Here is a 26,937-nt window from a genome sequence, read left to right on the forward strand (position 1 = left end):
TTTGCTGATGTACTCCTGTTTGTTGCCAGTCCCAGTGTTATTGTTGCTGCTGTTGTCCTTGTCTCTGTCTTTTTTCTCCCCCTTATCTCCCCCCACCACCACCCCCCCACCCCACCCCACCCCACCCTATTTTATTTTCTCTTCTTCTCTATCCCCTCCTGCTCCGGTCCAGCCGGTCCAAATGTGCACAACAACAAAACATCAAAGTCAAATACATTTTGTATAACAGGGGAAGTGTATCTCACACTTTTCCCTGGCAGAGCAAATGTGTTGAGCACGTAGGGGCATTTAGATCAACAATACTATCTGCCCTAAAGGCTGGACAGGACAAAAAACAAAAAAACAACAACAAATCATCTCAAGTCAGGGCTGTGGAGTGAAGGTCTTCGGTGGTGGAAGATAGCAGGCGCACGTCAGCGTCGCTCGTGGTTTGTTTTAAAAGGGTCAAAGGTAAACACGACACATTGAGAGGCCTTGATAGCCTTCCAAAACACGACATCCGCACGCTAGATAGGATAACATGTTGTGTGTCCCTGTCAGTGCACTTGAGGGGAGGGGGGGGGGGTCAGGGTTGCTGTCATGTGATGTAGGTAGATGACAGAGTGAAGCTCTTCATGGGGGTGGGAGGGGTGGTCCTTGCCACTTTTAACTTCCCAGTCTCATGTGAGCGATTATGACAACAGTGGCGCGAGAGAGAGAGAGTGACATCAAAACCTCGGACACACACAAGAGCTCGGATGGGGGTGTGGGTGGGGGGTGACATGCACGTGTGTGTGGAACTGGGTGCTGCACGCTCTCTCTCTCACACACACACACACACACACACACACATGCATTACACAGTCACACACCTCCTTCCTCTCTTTGCTGCTGATGTTTTCTTATTTTTAGCGCAGATCGAGTTTCCATTCCCCTCCCAGCCGGCCGGCGTCAGCTCTCCACGCAGCCTGGAGCGGTCCCGGAGCATTGGCAGCCCGAACAAGGAGGTCCGAAAAGATGCCACACGGAGATGCAGTGTATGCTGGAAAGTGCCAAGTCACTGTGACGTGACTGCGCTGGTGATTTGAAGAAAGGAAAGCAGGTGCTGACTCGGCAGACAGGTAAATATAAGGTGATGCGGCTGATGGAGGATGTGTATTTCAGGTGCCTTGAAAAAGTCAGTGATTGGCATTGAAATAAGACTTGACAATCATGGATCAGAAATTCCATTTAAAATGCAAAACGTCTGAGTTTTACTTGATCAAACTAAATATTACTCTTCACCGAACACCACTCTGAGGCCCGTCACTCAGGACAGTAATAACAAGCTGTCTTGTGCATTTCCATCCTGTTTGTTTGCCTCCTTTGTTAATGTATTCTTCCCACCAGACAAGGTGACCTGTTGTGGGCTGCCAGGAAAGAAGAAGATATTTAATCTGTTAGAGGCTGCCCAGCATCAATAACAGCGCATGCTGACTTGTGAAGTGATGCTGCAGCAGGAGGAAGGTGAGGAGCATTCGTGCAGTCCTATTTGCTAAAACATATTTTTTTTAATTGTTAATATTATTATTATTATTACACTGTTGCTCGCTGTGGTGCCGTTAAAGAGCCTCCGTGAGTCATAAATAGACTATTTATCAAGTTGTACATCTGTTCCCCGAAGGCTAGCAAAGCCCACTTCCACGCATGCGCATTAGACGAGGGTTCGTTATTACACCGCATTAACACAAGAGGGCGCCGTGTGACTTAGGTTTTATTGGACAATTACTCCCTTTAAAATTAGCAACAAAAAAGGCCTATGATGAATTTGTAATAGTATGACTCATAAGTCAGAAATATTTTAGCGTTATTGTTGTGATTCTAGAATCCCATCTTTCCTCTCAGGGGTTTGAAAACAAATCGACCTGATTCACTGGGACGTTGTATTTTAATGTTGAGTTCAATATAGTGATTTGTACGGAATAAAAATGTTTTAGTTGCGGTGTTTGTTAATTTTGGCTAAGACATCCTCTCACGGGCAGCTTGCTGGGAACAGTTATTTCCCGGACGGAACCACAAAGTTTCGTGGAGGGGTGCACGTATTACTTTTTTGCTTTTTGTTTTGCATATTTAGGTAATATATGACTCTTTATGCTATGTATTTAGTATAAAAATTGTCTTTGTAATTGTTAAAATGCGCATTAGTGCGAGTTATGTAAGAAATAAGACAAATAAGATATTTATGTACTATTGTGAGTCCCCCAACCCAACAGTAAATGTTTGGAGTCGAGTCTTTTTTCCTCCTCTGCTTTTCGACAACAATAAGCGGATCCATTTAACTGTCCTTAGGCACAGGGTAATTGTTTCTTTCTTTTAGTTTGGTGTTTTAAGTGTTAAGATGATAGACGTTTGAAGTTGTCCGTCTCTTTGGGAGAGCGGCAGGCCTCCTTCCAAAAGAGTCTCGGCGGGGCTTTAAAAAAAAGTTAGCAAAAACTTAGTATACAGTATTTCAAGCTCCGAGTGCTAGCAAGCTAGCGTAGCTTTGCTTGGCGGAGGAAGGCTAACGGTTAGCCGGCGCGGGTCGGCAGATGCTACTTGAGCATCACACCTCACCCCCTACAAGAATGTTGATGTGTTCTGTCGAAAAAGTGGATTTTAACATCACTTCCCGTACCGTCGCTCGGCTCGTCTTCGAGGCCGAGCAAGAGCACAGGAATGGAGGCAACTCGTCCAACGGCAGGTGAGGGGGGGGGGATATGGTACGTGCTCACTTTGTGTGTTTGCATTTATTTGCAAGATTAGGCTGGTTAAACAAGTCCGTGCTAAGATTGTTCTTGTTCAAACACATGAAAGCAAACATTGTGGCAGTGCTGCTTTTGCAGAAGTGACGCACACACACACACACACACACACACACACCTTAGGTGTCTTACAAGTCACAGCAGTTGTCGAATGCACAGGCTGTTGTGTGCTTTACTGCTTTGTGTTGGCTGGTACAAAGTTGCCCCCTTCCATTTGCATGCATGAGGATTCCTGCAAACACCGTGGAGACATTTCTGTGTGTCTTTTTGTTTCCACTGATAAACTCCAGTTTTACTGGAATGTTGCCTTTTGACCTTCAGGACAATTTTGCCCAGAGTTTCCCCCCTTATCTCTTTCATGCAGTGGTTTTGGGCTTTTTAGGAGTTATTTTGAAGGGAGTACATTGTCCGGTAAACCAGGAGGTGGATTCTCGGATGTCCTGCAAAATAATACACATGACAGGAAGCAACGCGCCCTCGGATTCACCTTTCCAGTTTTCAAGCTGGAATAACGTTTCAATGCAAAATACCCATGTCACGTGATATAGGGAGCTAGGTACTGGAGCTAGGTATTCAAATGAAATGTATGAAACCCCGCCACAAGTAATATTAATAGCCTTTATCAGCCTACTTTCAATGGAATTGTTTCACTAAACTCACAAAATGTTGCCATATTCTTCCCCAAGACACTTTTAAGCAAGGGGTGTCCAAGATATGCTGCGCTTGTTCCCACAGGGCTGCAATGTATTTGCGGGGATGGGGCGTGACTTAATTGTGGAATTTGCATAATTGGCCATGACACATTGCAATAAAAAAAGCATTGTGGCAGACAAACGCTGATATTTAAAGAAAACACAGCGTACATCTCAGATTTATGTTGTGGGTTAGGGGTGTCTAATTTTTTTCCAGCTAGGGCCACATCCTGAAAAATGAAAGGATGCAAGGGCTACTTTGATCCTGTGTAAAAAGCGAAGTAGTTCTATATACTTTAAGAAAAAAATCGCATCTTCGCTTTGCGGTTGTGAAAACTTAACTGCGCTCTTTGCTCTTTTTTCCCCATTTTTGCTTTTTAAAAAAAATCTTTTTGAACTTTCTTCCTAAATAATCTTTGTACATGTACTTTTCATGACTTAACATAACTTTTTACAACTTTATTTTGTTTCATTTGTCATTTAACTTTTTAAAAATCAAACAAGTATTATAAATCATTATAAATCAATTATCAAACAAGTATAATATTTCAGCTCTCTGCTACTAAAGTGACATTATTTTTCCTCATATTACAAGATTATTCTTGACTTTTTTTCTGGTTAGAGTACCATTTTTTTTTCTTAATATTTTGACTTTATTCTCATAAAATTACAGCTGTTTTTTTATATATCTGCCTTTTAAAAAAATCCATCTATTTCAACTTTCTTTTGATAAATGTTACTAGCACATTTATGATTTTATTGCTGTAATATTTTGACTTTATTCTCTAACTTTTTCCCTAACCTAATTTTCAAAAACTGTTTTGTTTTTGTTTTGTTTTGTTTTTTTGTTTCTCATATTATGACTTAAAAAAAGTTTACTATTTGAACTCTGATACTAAAATGAACTATTTATTTCATATAATATTACAATAAAAAAACAGCCGCCTAGGTGCTTTAAATCATGAATAATGGTCTTATTTAGAGGCCAAGCTTATGTTTAGAATATGAAAATGAGCTGTGGACCACAAATGGCCCTTGGACACCCCTGCTTTAGACAAATAAATGTATGTTTGGTCACCTTATGTGATAGCTCACATTGTCAGAACTGGCAGAACAGGCCGTATGTAAAGACCAGAGAGAAATATAATAGTTTGCTCAGCGGACGGCTTTATTGGTGCCTTGTATACGGCGAGACTCGTTTGTACACAAAACGAGATGAAAGCCTGCCTTTTTGAGTGCGAAGCCTGTGCTCTTCTTCTCACTTCTCAGGTGTGTTTTACCTCTGAGCTTGCAAAGATGAGCCTTCTAGCGCAAGCCTGACGTCTCGCTTGCGGAGGAGCTGTGAGGAAACAATGCAAGAGGCAACACAAGACCGCCCACGTACCAAAAAAAAAGCATGATTGAGTGTCTTAGTCACTCTTAGCCGAGACGGTGGACAGCTGGACGTCCTGAAGAGGAGGACGAAGCCCTTTGTGAGCTAGGACTGAAGAATTACTGCTTTATTTTTTCATGTGGGAATGAATGTATGGACTTGATGCGTTTCCAAGCATTCCTTAAGGTCCCGATCCGCCTTGACCATCCGGCAGTCTATTCCCGAGCAGAACTCTGAAAATGACGATGTCCTCTCCTGTGAGGCCAGAAGCCGTCACTCTGACTCAGCCCATCCTCGTCCCGACGCTGACAGTCTTGCCCCCGTCCTCCGACACGGAGTCCTGGTCCCGCTCGCCGAGCCCGAGGCTGACCCGCTCCGGCCGGCACCCGCGCTCTCACCGCAGCAGGACTCGGACCAAGAAGCGAAACTCGGAAGACCGACCTCCGACGCGCAGGCGGACCGAAACGCCACAGATTGTAATCGAAGAGAGAATCCGCAAGGGAACCGTCCCTCATGGGAGTCTCTCACCTTCCATGGCCGCCTCTGTGGCAGATCAGGGTCGGTACAGCCCCTCGCAAGACCACCTCCTGCCTCCCTCCCAATCCTGGTCTCGTAGCCCTTCTCCCAGCCGGCGCTCCCGCTGGTCCCTTAGGAGCCTGCTCGGCAGAGACTCTGACTGGGACAGCTGCAGGTTAGTGCTGGATTCATACACAAAAACCCAGCCGGTTACTGCAAGATTTCATCTCCAGTAAAACCATAAACATATATTTTCCAATACGAAATAATAGATATTGAAGTAATCCGTTCCAGGGTGAAGCTGTGGCCATCACGTAGGATTTATTCATTGCACCGACAGTGTTTTTAGTACCATTCTTAAATCTCATGTGTAACAATAAGTTCACCGTTCTATAGCAAACAGTCATTGTTGTTTAAGTATTCTCGTACGTTAAAGGTGCTGTCTGTCTTAGGCGCAACTAAAAATATGAGACACCACCAGCGGCTAGCATATTTTACCAATAGTGGTTTCAAAGAACAGTTTTAACAAAAAAATATCAGTATATTTCACAATAAGAAATTAAACTCCATAAAAATTGTCATAAATTGTTGTTCGGCCCAAATAAGATGACTGGTCACTCACGGCACGCAGTATACACGTGCACACGCATGTCCATTGAAGGCATGGGCCGGTTAGCGTAAACATGGCCATAGAAACCACTGTACTCGAGTTTATTTCGTCCTCAACTCCTTCTCTTCTGAGCTGTGTTGTGCAGGAGATGCGCGGCCTGCAGAGTCAGCATGACGTGTGACAGGCTCATGGATGTTCTGTGCTGACGCTTCAGTCAAAACAGCTGAGCGCAAATGTGCGCAGGATCAGGAGGATAATTTCCCAAAGTTCTCTTGTAGCCCGCTCCTGTGGCTCATGGTGGAGCAAATTAGCTGATGTTTTACAAACAAATCAAGATTTTCTGGTGTGCATTACTGCTAGGAGCCATGCGGAGGCCTCGGCAAGACGATACGTCAAAACAACGCGGCTATTTACACCGTAAACTTGTAAAGTGACACTGCTGTACAACAGCACCAACATAGCGGCTGACAGTCACAGCAGGCAGGGAGGCGGGGTTCGGGCTCTGTGCACCCGTCCCCTGAATCATGACATCACCCTCAGCCAATAGGAGCCGGCCTCTAGTCTGATGATGTCATGCATGCCCAATCAGTGGAGGTTGTGGCTGCAGAGGGCAAGATGAGGATTGTCCCCGCCTCCTCCTTCATGCATCATTGTCTACTTTATTGGCATTTTTATCTGATAAGTGATGGTTGTTTTGCTGTGTTTTAATGGTGATAAACTAACATGGCAGTCATGGATGTTGACAGTGATGACATGGCTTCATCATATTTGTCATGCTACATTCTGAGGAAATACTGTGCTCATTTTCTCTTGAAAGTGTCACAAGTGCATTATGAAACGAACCTCAGGGCTTTTTCTGCCCTCGGAATAACAGAAAACAGGAAGGAGATGCTACCGTACAAAACCATATACTGTAACTTCACTTCCCTACGAGGACACACTGGTTTTGTTTCAGGGGAAAAAATGTGAATAAAGCCTCCAGTAGGTCAGAGTTGAGCACTTCACCCCCTTCTTTTCGCTCTGTCTGATGGAGGACGGAAAGAGCACGGCTGTTCGCAGGAAGAGGCACTCATCGCTTCCTGTGGCTGGCAAGTTAGTGCAGCCTCTCGTGGGCCCGACAGGAAAGCAGATTATGCAGACAAAGCGAGAACGAGGCTGGTGTGGGCCCGTCGCTCAGGCCAGGCTGGATTATTATGTGGACTGTAATCCAGCGGGATGGGCAAAGATTGAGGGTGAAGGGATTGAGTGGACTCTGGACTTGGGCCAGGTGGACTCGCTGGAGACGGCCAGGCTGTCTGTATTTACCAGTGAAAAGATGTTGGCATGCGACAAAGACAAAAGGCCCAATAGAACCATCTGATACAGCTTTTCAAATCTGATATTATGTCCACTATTTTGAATTTAGAAGTCATAAATTTAAAAAAAATCATAATATCAGGAGAAAACACACTGGATTCCCACACTAGTATGCAGATTTTGTTTAAAAAAAAAAAAAATCTTTCCACAGTGGGTAACGTATAAATGCGTGATAATACAGGTAAAATGTACAGCACACATGTACCACTGTTAGAATGCCCGCATTTTTTAATATATTTATGTCTTTATACTTGACTGATAATGATTTTTCGGTCAATTATTGATTTCACACTTTCTTTGGCGGCCCCTGAACGTACCATAGTTATGTGCTGTGAGTGATTCCATCTGTTCATCAATCATCTTGCAAAATATTTATTAGTGGTGAGTAGCTATACATGTTTTCTACTTCAACTGTGTTTAATGAATCTGTGAGGCATATTTAGGCCGTTGTGAGTGAACAATGGCAATTGAAGAGACAAGGATCTGAATTTAATCTAATAATTACAGCACTCGCATTTATTGCAAGTGTTGATCCGAAATTGGAGAACGTCAACGTCAGGCTAGCAGGAGGGTTTGGAGGGGGAGGAGTGAGCTGTGTGTGTAATAAAAATAAATAAATAAATAAATAAATAAATTTATAGACGTATCAATTACTCGGGTTTTTTTCGCCATTTCGCCTTTACGGTCTGCTCCGCCGCGATGCAAGGTTATATTTTTTTTTTCTGAGGTGCATGTCACACTGCTGGAAGTTTTGGAGGGGGAGGAGTAGCTAGCAAACACTCACGCCTCAACACAGTAGCGTAATGTATCCTTTACTTCAAGAATAAGTAATATCAATCTGCGATGTTGACATCCGTTTGTTCTAATAATAAATAATAACAACCTGTCTTGTCTTGTGTTTCCCTAACACTGCTTGACTTCGCTTACAGCGCAGAAGGACACACAATATGGACGGAAGTATTGAGACAACAGACCATTACAACTACAGGAAGTGAAATAGGAAGTAACTATTTTTGTCACCCCCACCCTCACTGCAGCTGTGTACAGCTTGTACTCTTCTGGGATGACTTTCTTCACAAGATTTGTCATTTTCTGAGGTCAGCTGAGGTCAGCTGGCTCGCCGTCTTCAGGCTTGTTCTTCCACGCTAAACTCATCCAAGCACGCCTTTGCTTTGTGAGGGGCTTAGCCCAAGTGTCCACACAAAAAGCACACACACACACAGTCGCTCAAGCCAAAGTTGTTGTTTTTTTACGTAATGCTAATATGATTTTTTTTTTTGGGGGGGGGGTGGGGGGAGCTTCTTTTGAATTACTATCACTACACTGTAATGAGGTCTTATCGGTGCCCCACAGTTAGTATGTTTATCGGAGCCCCAGCCCCCTCCCACTGGCATAAAAGCGCACCTCCCTCCCCCTCCATCTGTGATCTGAGGGGATTACGGATGGACGGCAGCCCGTCGGCGGCTCATCCTGCACAGGCTGCTGCCGTCCGAGGCGCAGGGGCGTCGACCACCGCAAGGATGACAAACTAACGTCCGCATCACCGCGGATCCGCCGGAGGATCTCTACACCCAGGGAGACCGAGCAAGGGTGGGGGGGGGGGCAGCCGCTTGCACACCAACCCACCTTCCTCCGGCCGAGTCTGCCGCGCTTTCGGCTGCACAAGCAACGCGACCCACGGTTGTTGTGACGTGCGTTTTGTGCTCTTTCGGCTGGACCCTGAACGCCTCATGACATGTTCGAGTAAGTGGTTCGACGCGATGCCCGGAAAACACGCATTGACACTCATTTCACACAATACAGACGTAAATAAGAAGGGGAAGTAAACGAATGGTTTGCGTAATGATTGTGCATCGAGTTGTCAACACAGCGACTGTGATGCGTTCAAGAGACTCCCCTTCGATCAGCGGTCATCCGGTCACCGTTTTCCCTCTTTCGCCCCCCTCCCTCCATCCTCCCACAAGCGGTCGTTTTCGCAGCATGAAACGAAACTAACGTTTCCTGTCGCCATCTCCTGTCACGCTGTTGGCTTTTTTTGGTTATTTTGCTAATCATCATCGAGCATATATAAAGCAGGATTTTTTTGTTGCCAAATTAGCCTGTTTGCTAGCTAGCCGGCTGCTGTTGACATTGCATGGAGGTGTGACGCCAACGAGTGACGTCACAACGTGGAGCTCATGATGGTGATTACCTGGAAAAGTGGATTTAGTTTAGTGACACTTTGGGGAAACAATGGCTGACACAGATTCATATTTGCTAGACAGGACTCAGCTTTAAGCCCCTTACCTAGCCTCAGTGTTTACATGCTGTATGTAATGTAATGACTCTTCCTGGTGAACATTCACTCATTTGGGTGATTTGGATTTGTGTGGTGATATGGCTGCTGAAAGAGTGTTTGACCTAGAGCAGCTAAATATAAACAGCATTTTGTGGCTCTACAAGCAGGAAGAATGCTTGGTTTCTCTTTCCAAATAAGTAATGATTGCAGCTGAGAGAAAGATGACCTTGTAGTGGGAATGAGAGTCCTTGCAATGACATTGGGTTAAATAAGATCACCCGTCTGGCTGCTTTATCAGTCAAAATAGCTTCAGCTGATAAAACTCTCCCTGCCAGGCCTCCTCTTTACTTCTTGTTGGTGTCGTTGTCAAAGGAAGCCCCTGCAGCCTCTCCTCCTCATCGTCTGCTCTTTGCACTCATGAAAAATTAACCCTTCTGTTTTTTTGTCTCGTCTCCACAGCACCGCCAGTAATTCTCCACGCAGCACGCCGGGCAGCTCACCCTCCCTGCGGCGCCGAGTGCTGGGGGGCAGTAGGGCCAGCGAGAGTGAGGGAGGTGGGGAGAAGAGCAGCAGCGGAGGAGGAGGCGGCGGGGGCTCGGACAGCCCCCTGCCGTCCGTACCGTCGGCATCCTCCCTCACATCGGCCTACCCGCTCGCTTCCAGACATTTCAGGAGCAATGCCAAGGTAAATGCCGCTGCCAAAACTCTTCTGTGTTGTTGTGTTATGACTCAAATCATGTGGGTTGGTTTGCTCCACACTCATATGGAAGAAAATGCATCATTTTGCACTTTAAACCACTTGTTAAAATGTTCATTCAGTGAAGCAAGAACAACATGGGCGCCAAAGCATGGCTGCACATACAGCGGGACCTGTGAAGAATGTCCCAAAATTTGTACTATTTGCATGTTGGCGAAATAGGTCGCTCTGAATTTGCACAAAACTTTGGATTGCCTTTTTTTGTTGTTGTTGTTTTTTTGTTTTTACACTTGTATGTTAGAATATCTAAGTGTTACTTTACTTATGACATTAGCTGTGCACTTAATAAAGGTTTTATGACGGCGACAGTTTGACCCCGGAACACATTATTCCTATTTCCATTATTTCTTCTGAGGTTCCACTGTAATTGTTATAAGAATGCACGTTTGACTCTCCTTCAGACCAAATTGATTTGTTTTGATAGTGTTATCATGTGTGTACTATCAATGGTTCCCCTAGTCCTAATAATAAAATATTTGTTATCTTCCGTCCCTCTTATGTGAGTCTTGGTTAGCTTATGGACAGTGGTCAAATAACAAGCATGCGTATAAAATGACTGCATGTGAACAGGAATACAAGATTGACTGCAGGTTTCTGTTGAATTTTCCGTGAATAATTAACTCAAGCGCTTGTTCAAAGTGTTGAATGGCCATTGAAATTGTATTGTGCCACTTGCACAGTTCAGAAATCTGGTTCCAGCATGCACAGCAACAACATTACTTTTTCCACACGTTTTTTCCTCACTTTATTTAATCAATGCTGTGATAGCCGGTATATTCAGTAGAATCACTGACATTTTACGTTCTCAGCACGTGTAACTAATTATGGTGGTGTTGTCATTACAGAAAATGCAAAGCTGGTACAATGTGAGTATCCATCACCTTTTTCTCAAACGATTAACTTGGGGTGAGGACGTTGTTGTCGGTACAGTCCTGACCTTCTCTGTGCGTGTTGACGCTGCATGAGGGGTTCTAAAGAGCTCTCATCCTCTTCCTCAGGTTCTCAGTCCCACGTACAAGCAGCGGAACGAGGACTTTCGTAAAATCTTCAAGAAGCTCCCAGACACGGAGCGTCTCATTGTGGGTGTGTGCGAGGAGCGGGCGTCAGTTGGATTGTCTGCAGGTGTCTGTCCGTCGGCTGACCTGTCGTCTCCCCCCGCAGACTACTCGTGTGCTCTGCAGAAGGACATCCTGCTTCAGGGCCGCCTTTATCTATCCGAGAACTGGCTGTGTTTCTACAGCAACATCTTCCGTTGGGAAACCACTGTAAGCACCCGGTGCATGCCTCTCATCACTTGCTTCACTACACGCCTGTAGTCGGATTTAGAAAATCCTTTTTTGCAGATATTGTAGAGTCAGGGCTTTGGTGAGAAATGCCCAGGACATTGTGTGCACACTGGTGGCGTATTTTTTGCATAATCCTGCTAACTAACAAGCAAACCAACTACAAGAAAAGCAGTACCTCTTGCATTTGCGCTTTCATGCTTTGCGGAGGGAAAATGCACAATAACAACAATCGTGAATGAAGGAAAAGGGAACGTATCTCAATAAATCGGACTAGTTCATTTATTTCAGTACAGTAATCCCTTGTTTACTGCAGTTAATTGGTTCCAGACCCAACCGTGGTAAGGAAGTAGGATTCCTTATTTATAAATGGAATATTTTCGTAGTTAGAGCATAGAAAGTCCTTTTTACCACCTTCTAAATACGCTTTTTAACATTATTAGAGCCCTCTTGACATGAAATAACACCCCACAGTCCCCTTTACACTCGTTTTACCCAATATTGTAGACATAATAAGAGACATAAATAAGACTTGTGCTCATGTGTGCTGCTATAAATGTCTTCCGGTGCTAGGGGAGCTGAGTGGGGGCTGGACAGGAAGTGATGTTGGGGCTTCAGAGTTGAGTTTTACCTTGGCGTGAGTTTCGGCCTCAACAGTAGCTCGTGTTAGGGATTATTGTGCCAGTTCTGAGATCATTCAAACCTGCAATAAAAGTCTGTTGCTCCGGCTTGTGTGTCTCACCGAACATGACGATAACATTACTGACACCTAGTGATCAGTGTAGATGACTACATATCATCACAATATCTTCGAATGTGTCTTTTAAAACCTTATTTGTCTTTTACTTCATTTGATACGTTTTTAGGCAAAAAAAAAAAAAGTAAAATCTGTTAAAATATTAATTTTTTGGACTAACAATATGCTGTATTTAATCACAAAACAGCATGATTTATTAATTCATATATTTTTGAATATATAAGCTCTGCTTCTTCCTACTTCTTTTTCAGACATGTTGAATTGTGCAAATGGTAACTATGAGATGTCTGAAACAAATAAACATACCATACCAATCCGGGATAGAGTGAAGCCACAAAATTTGAAGCACAAAGTGGCGAGGGATTGCTGTATTGACATCTACATGTAGGTCATATTTGTGCAGTGAAATGGATTCTTACACATACACGCATACATTTACTAGTCAAGGTCCTCATTTTGAGGATGTAGAGCGGCGTTCATGAACACACTTGCATTCATTCTGTTCAATAAATAACATTCATTCATTTCATCAAAGTGTATGGACTGCGCATAACTTTATCTCACACTCCGTGCAGAGTGAGCCGATACAGTGTACCCTTACTGTGCACCTAGCCTTGCTTACTAAAATGGCGGCCATCCCCCTCCATTGCGTCCTACGGTTTATTGCATGCACTTTCCGCTGAGTAAGCAGACTTTCGGAGCACACTTTAATATCTTTGCTCTAAACCATGCACAGGAAACTCAAAAAGAGGTCAAAAGGCACAGAGCAAATACACCACGTGAATGAAAACCAGCTGCATTGGTGTGTGCTGGTCTTTGCAGATCACTATCCTGCTGAAAGACGTGACCTCTATGACCAAGGAGAAGACTGCCAAGCTCATTCCGAATGCCATCCAGATCAGCACAGACAATGAGAAGGTCAGCCTGGAGCACATTGCACATTTCTTGCGCGCACACACACACGCACACGCACTTTGCCCACCTTGTACTTGGTGTATGCAGTATGAAATCAGCTGACTCGGCTGTATCTCCATTGGCTGCAAAACATTTATTAACAGTAGCTGTCACCTTTTTCCTGCCTTCCTTGCTGCGTTGGAATTCTCAGCACTTCTTCACATCGTTTGGGGCGCGGGATCGCAGCTTCATGATGATCTTCCGCCTGTGGCAGAACGCACTGATGGACAAGGTATGACCTCCGCGTTGTAAAACGGCTTGTCCAACATGCAAATACTGCACGTTTGCCCTCTCTGCTTGGTGCAGTCCTTGTCCCCCAAGGAGTTGTGGCACATCGTGCACCAGTGTTACGGCACCGAGCTCGGCCTCACCAGTGAAGATGACGACTACGTTTCCCCAACGGCCGAGCACATGAACGGCCTTCTGTGAGTGCTTCCCTCTCTGAACCTTGATTGTAAAGCCAACTTTCCACCAAGGAAGCGGTACAGTACATATCAGTTAATTTAGTACCCTTCCGCAACCAACCGATATACAGTAGATCCCTGCAAAAAAATGGACACACCTATAAAAAGCCCTAAATACATATTTTTGAGACACTAAATCCTATAATATGCTTCTCAGTTACTGAAGGCATTTTATATTCAGTTTAACACATGAAAAAAGCAAACTATACCGTATTGTACTAAATGTACAGTTATGCAATATCACGTATTGGCCGAGCTCTGCTGCAGCCCTCTTTTTTTAATCCCTGCAGATGGCGCCACCAAACCACTTTCTGTTTAAGTGATCCTAAAAAATGAATTACCGGTACTTACAATTTAAAGCAGAGAAAAGAAATCCACAAATATGCAGGGGTGCAATTGCGGAGCCCTGAATAGGTGAGGATCTACTGGACATCAAAACTGTAGCGCTTGTGGTGCAAATGGTGCTGCATATACAGTAGTGTTAAAAATAATAGCATTCCAATGTGACGAACCACATTTTTGCAGGGTTTTAGTATATTTTTTTTATTGCTACAGTACATGGCAAACAAGTTACCAGTAGGTGCAGTAGATTCTCGGAAAACCAGCAAGACCCAGTATTCATGATATATACACTCTTAAGGCTGTGCAATTTGTTGAAAGGGGTGTGTTCAAAACATTAGTATTGTAGCATTCAATCAGTGAGGTCATCAATTTTGTGAAAAACCGCCGTGAATCAGGTGGCCCCTCTTTACGGATGAAGCCAGCACCTGTAGAACATGTATTTCTCTTTGAAAGCCTGAGGAAAATGGGTCGTTCAAGACATTGTTCAGAAGAACATTGTACTTTGATTAAAAAGTTGATTGGGGTGGGGGACTTATAAAAAGGTGCAAGAAATTATAGGCTGTTCAGCTAAAATGATCTCTAATGCCTAAAAATTGCCTAAAAAATAATTTTGAACACTACTGTGTACAGTGGAACCTCTGTTTTCATAGACTTCAGTTTTTGACAAAGATTATTGCCAAAAATATGTCTGTTTTCATACACGGCCTCTGTTATCGTATGGCCAAAGGAGGCATCCACGTGTTGGTGTAGTCTGTCTCTGTGAAGAATGAAAAGTGTTTCTTTTAGAGTTGGTACAATATAGCCAGATTCCGGACATGGAATCCTTGAACTTGTTAAATACCAAAGACTTATTTATACGTTTTTATAAACTCGAATGCTCAATCCACAAGACATTTACGTTTTTTTTGTGCGACAGGCAAAAAGAGATGATGATGCAACAGCACACCAATAGGTGTCACTGTTAAAGCAGTTTTAAGCCATAAAAACGGCCACAAGGTGGCAGAAGTGCATTTGATAAGAGCTCGGCATGGATCATTTGCATTTTTAACACACTCGACAGCAAGGAGGAAGTGGAAGAGAATGGAAGAGTGTAGTATGCAGATGGTTACGCATTGTAGGGAAATTTTAACACATGCACATGCGTGCATGCACACACAGTTTAGTTCTAAATGTGAAAATTGTAAAGAGTTCTTGGTGTTATATTGGTAAATAAATTGTTGTGCTGGTTTTCTCCCATGTTTAGTTGAGAACTAGTATTCCTGAAACGTACCTTTGTTCTACTGCTGATTACTAAAGAACAGAAAAAGGTGGAAACAAACTTTTTTTTTTCTGATGAACGTGAGTCTAATCTTTCCTTTGGCAGGTTCCATGTTTATATAGCCATAGAACACAATATTCTGTGTGCCTGGAAAGATCAATCCAAACAGTCTAAAATGGCTGGTACTGAAGGGATTGTCTTTTGAAAAATGGCTGGGATTGAATGATCATCTTTATTCTGGGTGTGCGTGTGGTGTAGATGAACAACTTTGTTTCTGTCACCTTTCTTCCTCGTAATAAGCACCGTGCACCCATACACTCGTACATTAATAATAAAGACTGAGGTTCCACTGTGCTGTGATGCAATACACCAAACTGTGATGTTTTTAATGAAAGCATCAATTACACTTCTGAGATTGTCTGAGGGTGTGATACTCCTTGTGTGTGTGTGTGTGTTGTTCATTCTTACATCCCTTGTCTCTGTCCTACCAGGCCAGGGGAAGAGTCCGTGTCTGTCACTGATCTTCTAGACTTGAGCTCGGTGTCCGTTCCTTCTTCGGGCAGCTCCCCTCCGCCGCTGGTGCCCTGCAGTCAGGCCAGCTCCCCCTCTGCCACCGCCGCGGTCGGCTGTTCTCCCCCAACCTCGGCCTCCTGCTTGCCCATAGAGGTACCCACGTCGTCGGGCCGCAGGCTAAGCTCGGATCACAGCCCGCCCAGCTCCCATGGCTCACTTCCGACCACAGCCGCCCCTGCCAATGCCTCGGCTTCCTCTGTGAGTTTTTTTTTTTTTTTTAATGACACCCTGTGTCCCGCATGTACAGAGCTTTGCTAGCAGTTTGCCACCATCTTGCTTGTTTGGCAAAAGGAGGCAAAGCGCCACCTATTGTACTATGTGTCACAACTAGAAGCCTGCTCCTCTCACTGCTACACTCTATAAATGGCCCCAGGATAGCAGGAAATGGTCTGTGAAAAAACAGTATAAATACATTAGTAACTAAATGACTCATTAACAATGTCATCTTACTGTAGCACAATGAGAGCAGTGTGTAACAAATAAATAGGTATTTGTGCATGGTGGGTTTCCCTCTGCTGCCGCGTTCTGTGCATGCAAAGTTAAAAGCAGACACTCTTTTTAGGTTGAATAAATGGAGCGCAGTGTGCTGCTGAGTTCACGTTGATATGCAATCTCCTCTTAAAAGTCATATGACCGTGGGCTGACGTTTCCCTCTCTTGCGTCTGCGTCAGAACCTTGAGGAGGGCGGGGAGAGCTTGTCTGAATTGGCCAACCACATGCTGCCCTTGCCAAACACCAGCCTGGGGAACCTCTCGTCATTGGACATCACCAATGATGAGGACCTGCCCACGGACCCGAGCAACTCGTCTGACACGCAGGAAGAGAGTGAGTGGTTGTTTTTTTTTTTTTTTTTATGAAACAGGCGACAAAGATCTGAAATGACTTTCTTACAAAACATCTTCTCGTGAGTACTCTATTGTCCATGGCCATCATCGCACAAGCAGCCAAGAGGGAACCTTCTTACAGACTTGTCCTGTCCCCCAACATCCTCAGGTGAGGTGGAGTCGTTCTGTGCCAACCTGAACGGGCGGCTGCACATCAACTCCGCCGTGCGAATGAGTGTGGACAAGCTGCACGACCTGCTCTTCTCTGCCGACACACACTTCATCCAGCACCTCTTCTCCCAGCGACACTTCACCGGTACACACACACACGCAAAAGAGGCACTCGCAGAGCCCTCGTTTGTTCCTGAGGCCATTATAAAGAATGCAGGCTTGAGAAAGTTGCACAAAAACAAGTGGACACCTAACCTTTTTGGTGGTTCTTCAATAAGGACGTTGGCTTTGAACTTGTGCAAATCAAGCAGGAAGCGTAACACTCGAGCTCCATGTGGCCCTAATGAGCGAGTCTCACTAGTTGGTCACGCCCGATTAACCTTCCTGCATTGCGCCGTGTTTGTGATCAGTTCAGCGTTCTTTCTGTCCTTAGGTTTTTCCTATCATCCTATCGTTCAAATGAGGACAATGCTGAGGCTGTCCAGAGGATTTGGCCGGGGGGGGGTGTCCCTGTGAGCAGCCGGCCCGCTTGGCAACATTATGTCTCTCTAATTGGGGCGTTCCTTTTTTTTGTTTTTGACGGAGGGTGGCCTAACCTACTTTTTTCCTCTGCATTCCCTTTTTAATGATTGCTGCCTTTCTTCTTTCCATGCACAAACTCTTCTATCCCTTTTTCCCTTTTTTAAAATTTCATGACGATTGTTCTTCTCTTTCTTTCACAAAATCTCTGGCACTGACTCTTGTGCCCTGCCGCCACTTCCAGAACTGACGGTGGGCGAGTGGCAGCAGGAAGCCAGCAGCGGTAACACCAACCGTGTGCTCAGCTACACCATCGCCCTCAACAACCCCCTCGGCCCCAAGACCGCCCCTGTGGTAGAGACACAGGTGAGCACACTAAAGATGTCTGACATGCTGCATATTGAGCCACCTTATCTCCAAGTGAAGCTAAAATTCCCTTTTACCTCCCACTAGCACATCAAAATGGTTTATTATGACACATTTTTTTTGTATCAGTCAAGATGTAGTATTTCCATGGCAACCATTAACATATTGATGTCTCACTAACGTGCTGCCTCCGCTATCATTCCTGCGCCTAGACACTACACAAAAGCAGCGCTCAGGGTGAGTGCTATGTGGTGGACTCGGAGGTCATCACCTCGGGCATCCCGTACCAGGACTACTTCTACACCGTGCACAGATACTGCCTCACCGCCATCAGCAAGCACAAGAGCAGGCTCAGGTGCGTTTGTTGTCCCGTGTTATGGATTTGTCTTTACACACCCATCGACTATGAAAAACGAAATACGGTCGTCACTCATTTATCATGGTTAATTGGTTTCAGACGTGACCGTAATAAGTGAATTTCGCCAAACCATTACAGTAGTACCTCATATAACGTAAACCTCTTATGTAAATTCCACTGAACGTAAAGAATTTATGTAAAGTTTTTGCATCGTATTACGTAAGAAATTCCATATAACGTAAAGCGTCAAGTCGGTGCAAGTTCAGAAATTCGATTTGAATCGCTTGCTCGACAGATAGGGAAACACCTTCTGATGCTTCACACTCTCATTGGCTGATTATCGGGGCACCGCCTATGCTCTCATCTAATTGGCTGACTTATACAGTGCGTATGTGAGTTTGTGTGAGAGACAGGATTCTCCCTTCAACCTCCCTTCCTCATCGTAGTCGTCCTTAAACTAGTTGATTGATTTGGTTTTTCAGTTTTATTCATTTACAGTAATTTTATTTATTACCTTTTTATATTGGAATGTTACTCTACTATGTTTATGCTAACGTTTTCCTTATATTTTCCCACCATATTTGGTGGACTTTGAATATTTTGAAGGGCCAAAGGGGTGAGTTTGGGAAGATATTGGAACGGATTAGGCTATTTTACATGTATTTTACGCTTCATATAACGTAAAAACCCTATAATGTAAACATTCTCGGAACGGATTATTTACGTTGTAGGGGCGTCTACTGTATGTAAAAATATTTTTGTAACTAGAGCATAGAAACGCGGTGGCGACTTTGTAAATATGTTTTTTTTTTTTTTTTTTTACGTTATTAGAACCTTCTAGACTTGAAATTACACCCCATAGACACCTTTTCACTCGTATTACCCGATGTAGTTGACATAATAAGAATATGTAACACATGTTAGCGTTGCAAGAGTTCCTTGTTTGCTTCCTGTTCTGTACAGTACTTCCTGCAGTGGCCATTATCTCATCAATGTAACATTTGTGACACCTAGTGACCAGTGTAGAATACTACATATACTTGCGCGTCTTCTGAATGTTTTATATTTGTTTGAATTCTTAGCCTTTTTTTTTTTTTTTTTTTTTGCTTGAAAATGCTTAAAATGCTTAGGCAAAAAAGGTTAAAAAAAATTCTTAAATATGTATGACTAATAATAGGCCGTATTAAACCACAAAGTAGCGATGATTTATTAAAATGTATTTTTTTATAAAACCGTGAGACTGAAGCTCCCAAATTTGAAACGCAAAGTGACAAAGAATTACTGTAATCCCACCGCCTATAATTCATAACTGAAGAAGTACGTTTGGAAAGATAGTTTATTGTACTGCTTGAAAGTGAAACATTAGACAAGTAGAGCAAAGTCGTCCCTCGCTACGTTGCGGTTCAAACAATTATTAATATAAAATGTATCTTTATATAAAAATGTTTGATTTCTGTTTCATGGTTGAATATGGCCTATTATTAGTAAAAAAAAATAATAATAATAAATTTAAAAAATCATATTTTTGGCCTAAATTAAGAATTTTTGTGCATAAAAATGGTTAAATGTACTAACTAAATAAACTAACATATAAATACAAGGCAGAAGAAGCCTTGCGAAGGAATGAAGAAGTGAATGTATATTCCACATTGGCCACAAAGTGCTGGTGTTCGGGGAGACAAGGACCAGACGTGATCGCCAGAAAATGGCGGTTAAAATGATCTCACAACAGGCACAATAATAACATAATAAACATAACTGTGAAAATATAAACATTTAATACATTAATATCGAATCCTACTTTGCGGAAATTCATATACAGTATCTCAGTCGAGTCTGGAACCAGTAAACCTCCATAAACGAGGGACGACTGTAGTTCCTTAATGTAGGTTTATTAAGCATGTGCAAAATCAGCTACAGCATGACCAAGGATGCTGAGGATCATTGCATCTCTTTGACATCACCCTGACACTTTCATCACCAGCTTGGTCACAGCAAACAGCGGCACTCATTTAGCTCCACAGCTGGGCACAAAGTGACCTTCTGGAACGCTCTAAACGTCGTCTGCTCCTTCTTCCAGAGTGTCCTCAGACATCTGCTACAGGAAGCAGCCGTGGAGTTTGGTCAAAGCGGTGATTGAGAAGAACACGTGGAGCGGCATTGAGGAGTACTACCGGCACATGGGTGAGTTGCACGCTTAGGAGAAGGCCTGGAGAACACGAGCACCCCCGCAGCACACGACCAAACCCGGCCTGTTCCGTTGGCAGAGAGCGAGGTACGCAAGCTGGAGACGCTGCTGCAGTCCGAGGTTTCCGTGGTCACCACCGGCAACACCACGAGCGCCGCCGACACCGCCAAGACCCCGCCGACCCTGCGCCGACGCAAACGAACTTGCTCTCGCCGGCAGGGGGAGCGAGAGAGGGACGGAGGCGGCCTGGGCGCCGCTGACCGAGGGGACCGAGGAGTTGGAGAGGACCGCGACCGCAGAGAAGCCGGTCAGTGAGCTAACATGACGCTTTTAGTTTTATGTGCGTTATTTCAAAGCTTTCACTGAAACAAAAGGCGTACTTTTTGTTTTCAGGTGCTCAGTATATGAAGCTGGGAGAGCGTGCACGTGGTGGAGCACAGAGCAGTATATCCACTATCCTACTCATCGTCAGCTTCATGTAAGTGACCTACTTACTGTTACTGGCTGCCCTTAACTTAGCTTCTTCTTTCGTTGAAAAAAACCTCTTGTTTTTTGAAGGGCGTTGACTGCGTTTCCTCAAATAGTCTTATGCCTCCGCAAAGACTACCTTGCATTTATTGGAAGTAAGGTTTTTATTAGAGAGGAGGATTTTTTAGAATAGCATTCAATAATATTTATATAGTATTTACTGTAATCACTCATGTAGCGCGGTTAATTGGTTCCAGAGGTAAGAGTCCTTCTTTGTAAATGGAATATTTTTGTAGTTGGAGCATAGAAAACGATCTTCTTGTGATCTTCTAAATACTTTTTTAAAAAACATTATTAGAGCCCTCGAGACATGAAATAACACCCATAAAGTCACCTTTACGTCCATATTACCCAATATAGTCAATATAATCTGAGAAAAGAAGCAGTTTAGGTCAATTTAGATTGTAGGGGAGCAGAATTGATGGCAGACAGGAAGTGACATCGGGGGTTTAGAGTTGAGTTTTAGCCTGTTTTGGGCTATGGCCACAACAGTAACCCACGTTATTATTATGATTATTGTGTTGTTATTACTGCACCTGTTAGATCATTTAAACCTGCAATAAAAGCCGGTGGGTCAAGTCTGGTGCATCGGTGGAGGTAGAGCAGGTCGTCCAGAAACCGGAAGGTTGGAGGTCCGATCCTCGCTCCCTCCACCCATCGTGTCCTTGGGCAAGACACTTCACCCACCTTGCCTCACCGAGCAATTACTGACACCTAGTGACCAATGTATAATATTACATACACAAGTCGGTGGTCTTAATTGCTGATGCCATATTTGTATTTTAATCCATTTAGCCATTTTTATGCTTGAAAATGCTTAATTTGGGCACAAAATACATACAATTTGCTTTTAAATATGCATATTGCTTGACTAATAATAGGCCATCAACCACAAAACAGCAATCAATTAATTAATATTTGAAAAACAGCAATAGAGTAAGGGAGCAATGGTCGAACCGTGATGTAGCAAGGGATGACTGTATAACATGTTGATGATATATTTTATATATATATATTATATTTATATTTCCACATTTGTATTTACAACATTATATTTACAACATAACTTTTAACTTATTGTACAGTAATAATCTGTAAGATAAATGTAAATATAAATGATTATATTATTGCTGTTAAATAAAAAATTTTATTTAACAGCAAAATTTTTCCGCTCTAATACAAAACATGAGGAAAAGAGCATTTTTGTTGATTTTTTTTTTTTTTTTTTTTTTTACGCCAAATTGTGTTATTCCGGTATATCGTAATAATCTGTAATAATTGACTCATACCGTGAAATAAGTTGTATTTGTACAGGTGGGTCAGAATGAATCATATGACATTTAAAGCATCACCACTGAGTTAATTTGGTTAAAAACAGTTGTTTTTATCGCGTGTTGTGTGCCGGCTTGTTTCTGGGCCGCCCTGGTTCCGACCCGCTGGGACACTTTGCATACCAGCAGCCTCACGATGCCTTTCTCGCTATGTTCTCTCTCTCCTTTTGCGCCACTCTCTGCCTTTCTCCGTGTGTGCAGGATCTGTATCAGGTACTGTACGACAGGCTTCTACTTTCTCTTGCACACACGCACACACTCCAAGCACTGAGCAAAGTGGCACTTTCTTACAGGAAAGACCTTAAGTTTCGCTAATTGAAATGAGCATTCACACTGTGATATTTCCTGTAAGGAAGCCACACTGTGCCTCAACCTGAGATGTTTGTGACCCTCATGTGCTTCTGATCAGTCATCGCACAAAACAAGCCCCGCTTTCCACAAAGTTCTTCAGTTTCACACAATTATTTTCTCGCATAGTTAGCCCAAGGGAGAGTTCCAGGAGTCTCCTGAGCATTTCTTATGATAATGTACCATATTCTTTCCCACATTCTCCATTCCTGTGTTTCCCATTCATTCATTTCTGACGGCCCGCCACAAATAGATGTGTTCTTCCTTGCTCATAAACACTTTTAGAAGGACTCTGTGGGAATGTAGCTTGTTTTTCCAGCTCTGTACAGTAGATGGCTGCTTCTTAACACACCTCTTACGCACGTGCTGTGCCAGAGAATAAGACATCGTAGCATCTTTGTCGCTACATTTAGCAAGTATTCACACCTCTCTAGATTGTGTTTTTGTGGTCTTATTGGGCACTTTTGGAGACTTAACATGAACGCACTCTTCTCAACCAGCAGCGGGTGATGCTGCGCGACCCCCCCTCCAGCTAAAACAGAGGTGTCCAAAGTGCAGCCTGGGGGCCAATTGCGGCCCACGGCTGTTTAACAGCACTGGGGAGGTGTTCAGGGCACGTCCGACCGTTAGAAGGCCTTAGGGAAGACCCAGGACACGTTGGAGAGACTGTCTCCCAAGTAGCCTGGGAACGCCTCGGTATCCACTGGGAGGAGCCGGACGAAGTGGCCCGGGGGGGGGTGTCTGGGCTTCCCTGCTTAGGCTGCTGCCCCCGTGATCCGACCTCAGATAAGCGGTAGAACATGGATGGATGGATGGACACCATGAACTATTTCCAATTTTTACATTTGGAACTGAACTGTGTGTGTGCACGCCTGTATACGCATGCATGCTACACTCCTCCATCCTCTCTCACTTCCTCCTTGCTGTCATGAGTGGTTTTTCCATTCACATTCACATGCCGAGCTCTCATCAGTTGCACTTCTGCCACCTTGTGGTCGTTTTCATGGCTTAGAACTGCTGTAAAAGTGACATCCATTAGTGTGTAATTGCGTCATCAACCCTTTTGGCCTCTCTCGCAAAAAAATCTAAAAGACGTATGAATACGTCTTTGGTATTGAAAGAGTTAATAATAGGCTTTTTCACCTATATGACAAAGCTGAGATGAAATATATGGAACTTAGTTTGGACACCCCTGATCTAAAAAGCTCACAGACAGCGGCTCCATCTTGCTTGTGACATATCAAAAACAGAAAAAGAAGCGACAGAAGAAAGTTTATTTGTATTTCTAAACATATTTTGCTTTTCATGTTTACATTTAGTCTCCCAAAGCGTCCATAAACATGACAGGCGCGTGCTTCATAGCCACTTACGCAAATTAGACGATCACGTCATCGATGCTGTCATTTGCTGTCCTTGTGGTCGTGCTGTTTACGTAGCGAGGATGGACATGAGAGCTGCTTGGTGGAAAGTGAAATATGTTGGCAAGCACTTCACCGGATGCTGTGTGTGTGTTTCTCGTCAGTCTGGTAGTTCTGGTGGCGCTCAACATGCTGCTCTTTTACAAGCTCTACGCTCTGGAGCGAGCGGCCCACACACTGGAGACCTGGCACTCCTACTCACTAACGGACAGGTGAGCACAAGTTACCCCTCCCTGTGTGGTGGTGGGCCGCGTGATGTGAAGCGATGGTTTTTTTCCGTTTTTTTTTTTGTTTTGTTTTTTTCACCGTCGCCCCGTCTCCCCTCCCACCCTCAGTCCTCTGCCGCAGACGGCGGGAGAGTGGGCTCAGGTGCTGCAGCTGCAGAGGCAGTTCCACCAGGCGCAGCTCAGCAAGTGGCAGCAGATTCTGCAGTCGTCCGTGGCTCTTCTTGACCAGGTACGTGGCGTGTGGTATCGTTTCATGTATCAACACGTGCACGCACGCATACACACACACGTGCGCTTGTCCACATAGCATGTCAATGAATAGACATCCCTACTGTATGCCAGGCGCTGGTGCAAGTCAGTAGATAAGGAAGTGCATGACCACGCGCCTTTCTGTGTGTGTGTAGCTTTGATGCTAATGAGCTGTGCTTGTCCATGTCGTGCGTTGATGCCTTTTATGTCACATTAAACGTAGTGGGTGGGACAAGAGGATACAGGCTTTAGCAACACTATCATAGCTACGTGGTGCTAAAGTGCTAACATTACATTTTGACATCATACTAGCTCAGCATATTCAATGAAGAAACACTAGACTACTGTAGACTTCCAGCTCCCATGTCCGTAGTTGGCAGAGCTCCAGGCTGCATTTGAAGATGTGTAGCGAAGCCTCTTTTTTTTTTTTTTTTAGTCAAATGTTGGTGAATTCCAAATTGTGCAACTTTTGGGAACTTCAGATGTGTAGCAAAGCCTTTTTGTGTTTTGTTTTTTGCATCATGAAGGACATGATTTACTAACTTTGATTAAATATGTTTTATATTGTTTGTAACTATGTTCTACATTGTTGGGTTTTTTTAAAGCGAACATTAAATGAGTAAATTAATTTTTGTACGTGGCGGCCACCATTTGGGTCTGAACTCGTCAGAAGAGGGGCGTTTCCCAAGTGACATAGACTTAGGGACAGCTCTCAACTTACAGGAAGCAAACATGAGGGGACGGACGAGGCAAAGATGTTAACAGTGATTCTAGCCAAGATTCGAGCGATGTGCCAGTAGTTGGAGGAGGAAGAAGCATCTGGAGATGAAATAGACAACTTGCAAAACGTGGAATTAAGCCATATTTATTTTAACCACCGACGATGGGACTATATGGCTCACTATACTCTGGTCCTCCTGACAGCCATAGCTCCAACCGGGGCTGCTCACAGCATGTGTCCACTTACAATGCACCTTCCTCGGCCACGGTGGGTGGCTGTTGTACTTGCTTTGTTCATTGTAGTCTTAAACCTTCGTCTTTTGGAAAAGAAAAGAAACAGTATCACTCGGACACTGTGAACATCCAGCCGCAACACAACATTTTGGCATGACTACTATTTTGATGAAGAATATACCCAACGATGTCTACAGGGCTTGTTTACTCGGCTTAAGATGACGTCCCTACGCCGCCGTCACTTGGGAAACGCCTCTTTTCTGACGAGTTCAGACCAACATGGCGGCCGCCATGTACAAAAATGTAATCCTTGCTAATTTAACGTTCTCTTTCAAAAAAACAAACATAGAACATAATTACACACGATATATAGAACATATTTAAGGCAAGTTGATCAATAATGTCAGTGAGCCTTTAAAAGCTGAATGTTCTTCCTCCCAGATGAAGCAGTCGCTTGAGAAACTGCACCAAGGCATCGCAGTCCCGGGAGTCCACCAGGACCAGCCTGACCCTGACCCTTTTGCAGAGACACCGACGGACGGTTGAGCCCCTCCCCCCATCCCACTGCGGTACAGTCACGCCCACTCCGCACCCCTCCCCCCACCTGCGATGGACAGAAGAATTAGAAAAGGTTTCCAGGGAACAAGACTACGTTACCCACAAGCACCCTCACCTGTTTGACTTGAAACCACGCCCCCAAGTGGTCAATCAGCAATAATCTGGAAGGTGGGGGGCCACAGGGCGGCCCGCCCACCATCCAAGCAAGAACACACATCACGGATATACTTTTTTTTTTTTTTTTTTTACTGATCCGCAGCATTTCAGAAGACCCGTGCAGAACGCGAACGCTCCGCCTCCTCCTCTTCCTCATTGGGTGTAAATCTTGAAGACACTCCTCCCAAGGCTGTTTGTGTTTTTTTATTAATATGATGATGAAGAAGAGGAAGAGTGCTGTAGTTGGACCAGTCGCAAGTATTTATTTAAACCTTTGACCTCAAGTCCTGCTCAGTTGCTGTCGGGCCAGGAGGCGGAGCTACTGGAGTTTGCGCTCGCGGCAATAACGACTGTAGTCATTCTTCTGGAATGTTTCATCGTAGAATATTAGAAGAGGAATAATTATGACTTGTGTGTGTGTGATGACAAGGAGTCCATGTTAGATTTCAGATGTTACATTTTCATGTTGTTGGCGTTTGACGTGAGCGGGAGCATCGCTTGCCAATCTTGAAGGACCAACCGGAAATTCCGCCAGGGGACAAAAAAGGGAATATCTTTTCATCCTGTTTGTTGCATTTCTCCTCTCTCTCTCTTTTTTAAAGAAAAAAATCTAATTTCTTTTTTCTATCTTAACAATTCCCCCCACACACCCACCCATCAATCATGTTGCCTGGCCACGCCCACGCCTCACTCCCAACATGTCACTCCTTCACTTCCTTCCTTCCCTCCCACTTGTTTTGGCCCTGCTGCGCACGGCCGGCCGTACGACAA

General features: G+C 44.1%; 1 protein-coding gene across 4 annotated transcripts; it reads left to right on the plus strand.

The window, feature by feature from the left end:
* The first annotated feature begins 744 nt into the window (after window positions 1-744).
* On the plus strand, window positions 745-26,286 carry gramd1a (GRAM domain containing 1A). Of its 4 annotated transcripts, XM_054780863.1 has the most exons (21): window positions 745-1,100; window positions 1,369-1,485; window positions 4,721-5,514; window positions 10,043-10,268; window positions 11,186-11,206; window positions 11,339-11,423; window positions 11,502-11,605; window positions 13,203-13,298; window positions 13,486-13,566; window positions 13,641-13,759; window positions 15,890-16,169; window positions 16,643-16,796; window positions 16,965-17,111; window positions 17,730-17,851; window positions 18,064-18,206; window positions 20,290-20,393; window positions 20,477-20,704; window positions 20,791-20,875; window positions 24,127-24,234; window positions 24,358-24,478; window positions 25,894-26,286. In XM_054780863.1, exons 3-21 carry the CDS (start codon window positions 5,063-5,065, stop codon window positions 25,996-25,998), a joined length of 2,781 nt encoding a protein of 926 aa, XP_054636838.1. In that variant the 5' UTR covers window positions 745-1,100; window positions 1,369-1,485; window positions 4,721-5,062; the 3' UTR covers window positions 25,999-26,286. The 4 variants fall into 4 exon arrangements, with proteins under 4 accessions (XP_054636838.1, XP_054636839.1, XP_054636840.1 ...); XM_054780864.1 differs by lacking the exons at window positions 745-1,100; window positions 1,369-1,485 and adding an exon at window positions 2,228-2,698; XM_054780865.1 differs by lacking the exons at window positions 745-1,100; window positions 1,369-1,485; window positions 4,721-5,514 and adding an exon at window positions 2,244-2,698.
* The last annotated feature ends 651 nt before the right edge of the window (window positions 26,287-26,937 follow it).

The sequence above is a fragment of the Dunckerocampus dactyliophorus genome, chromosome 7 (assembly GCF_027744805.1).
Source record: "Dunckerocampus dactyliophorus isolate RoL2022-P2 chromosome 7, RoL_Ddac_1.1, whole genome shotgun sequence".
NCBI classification, from domain to species: Eukaryota; Metazoa; Chordata; class Actinopteri; order Syngnathiformes; family Syngnathidae; genus Dunckerocampus; species Dunckerocampus dactyliophorus.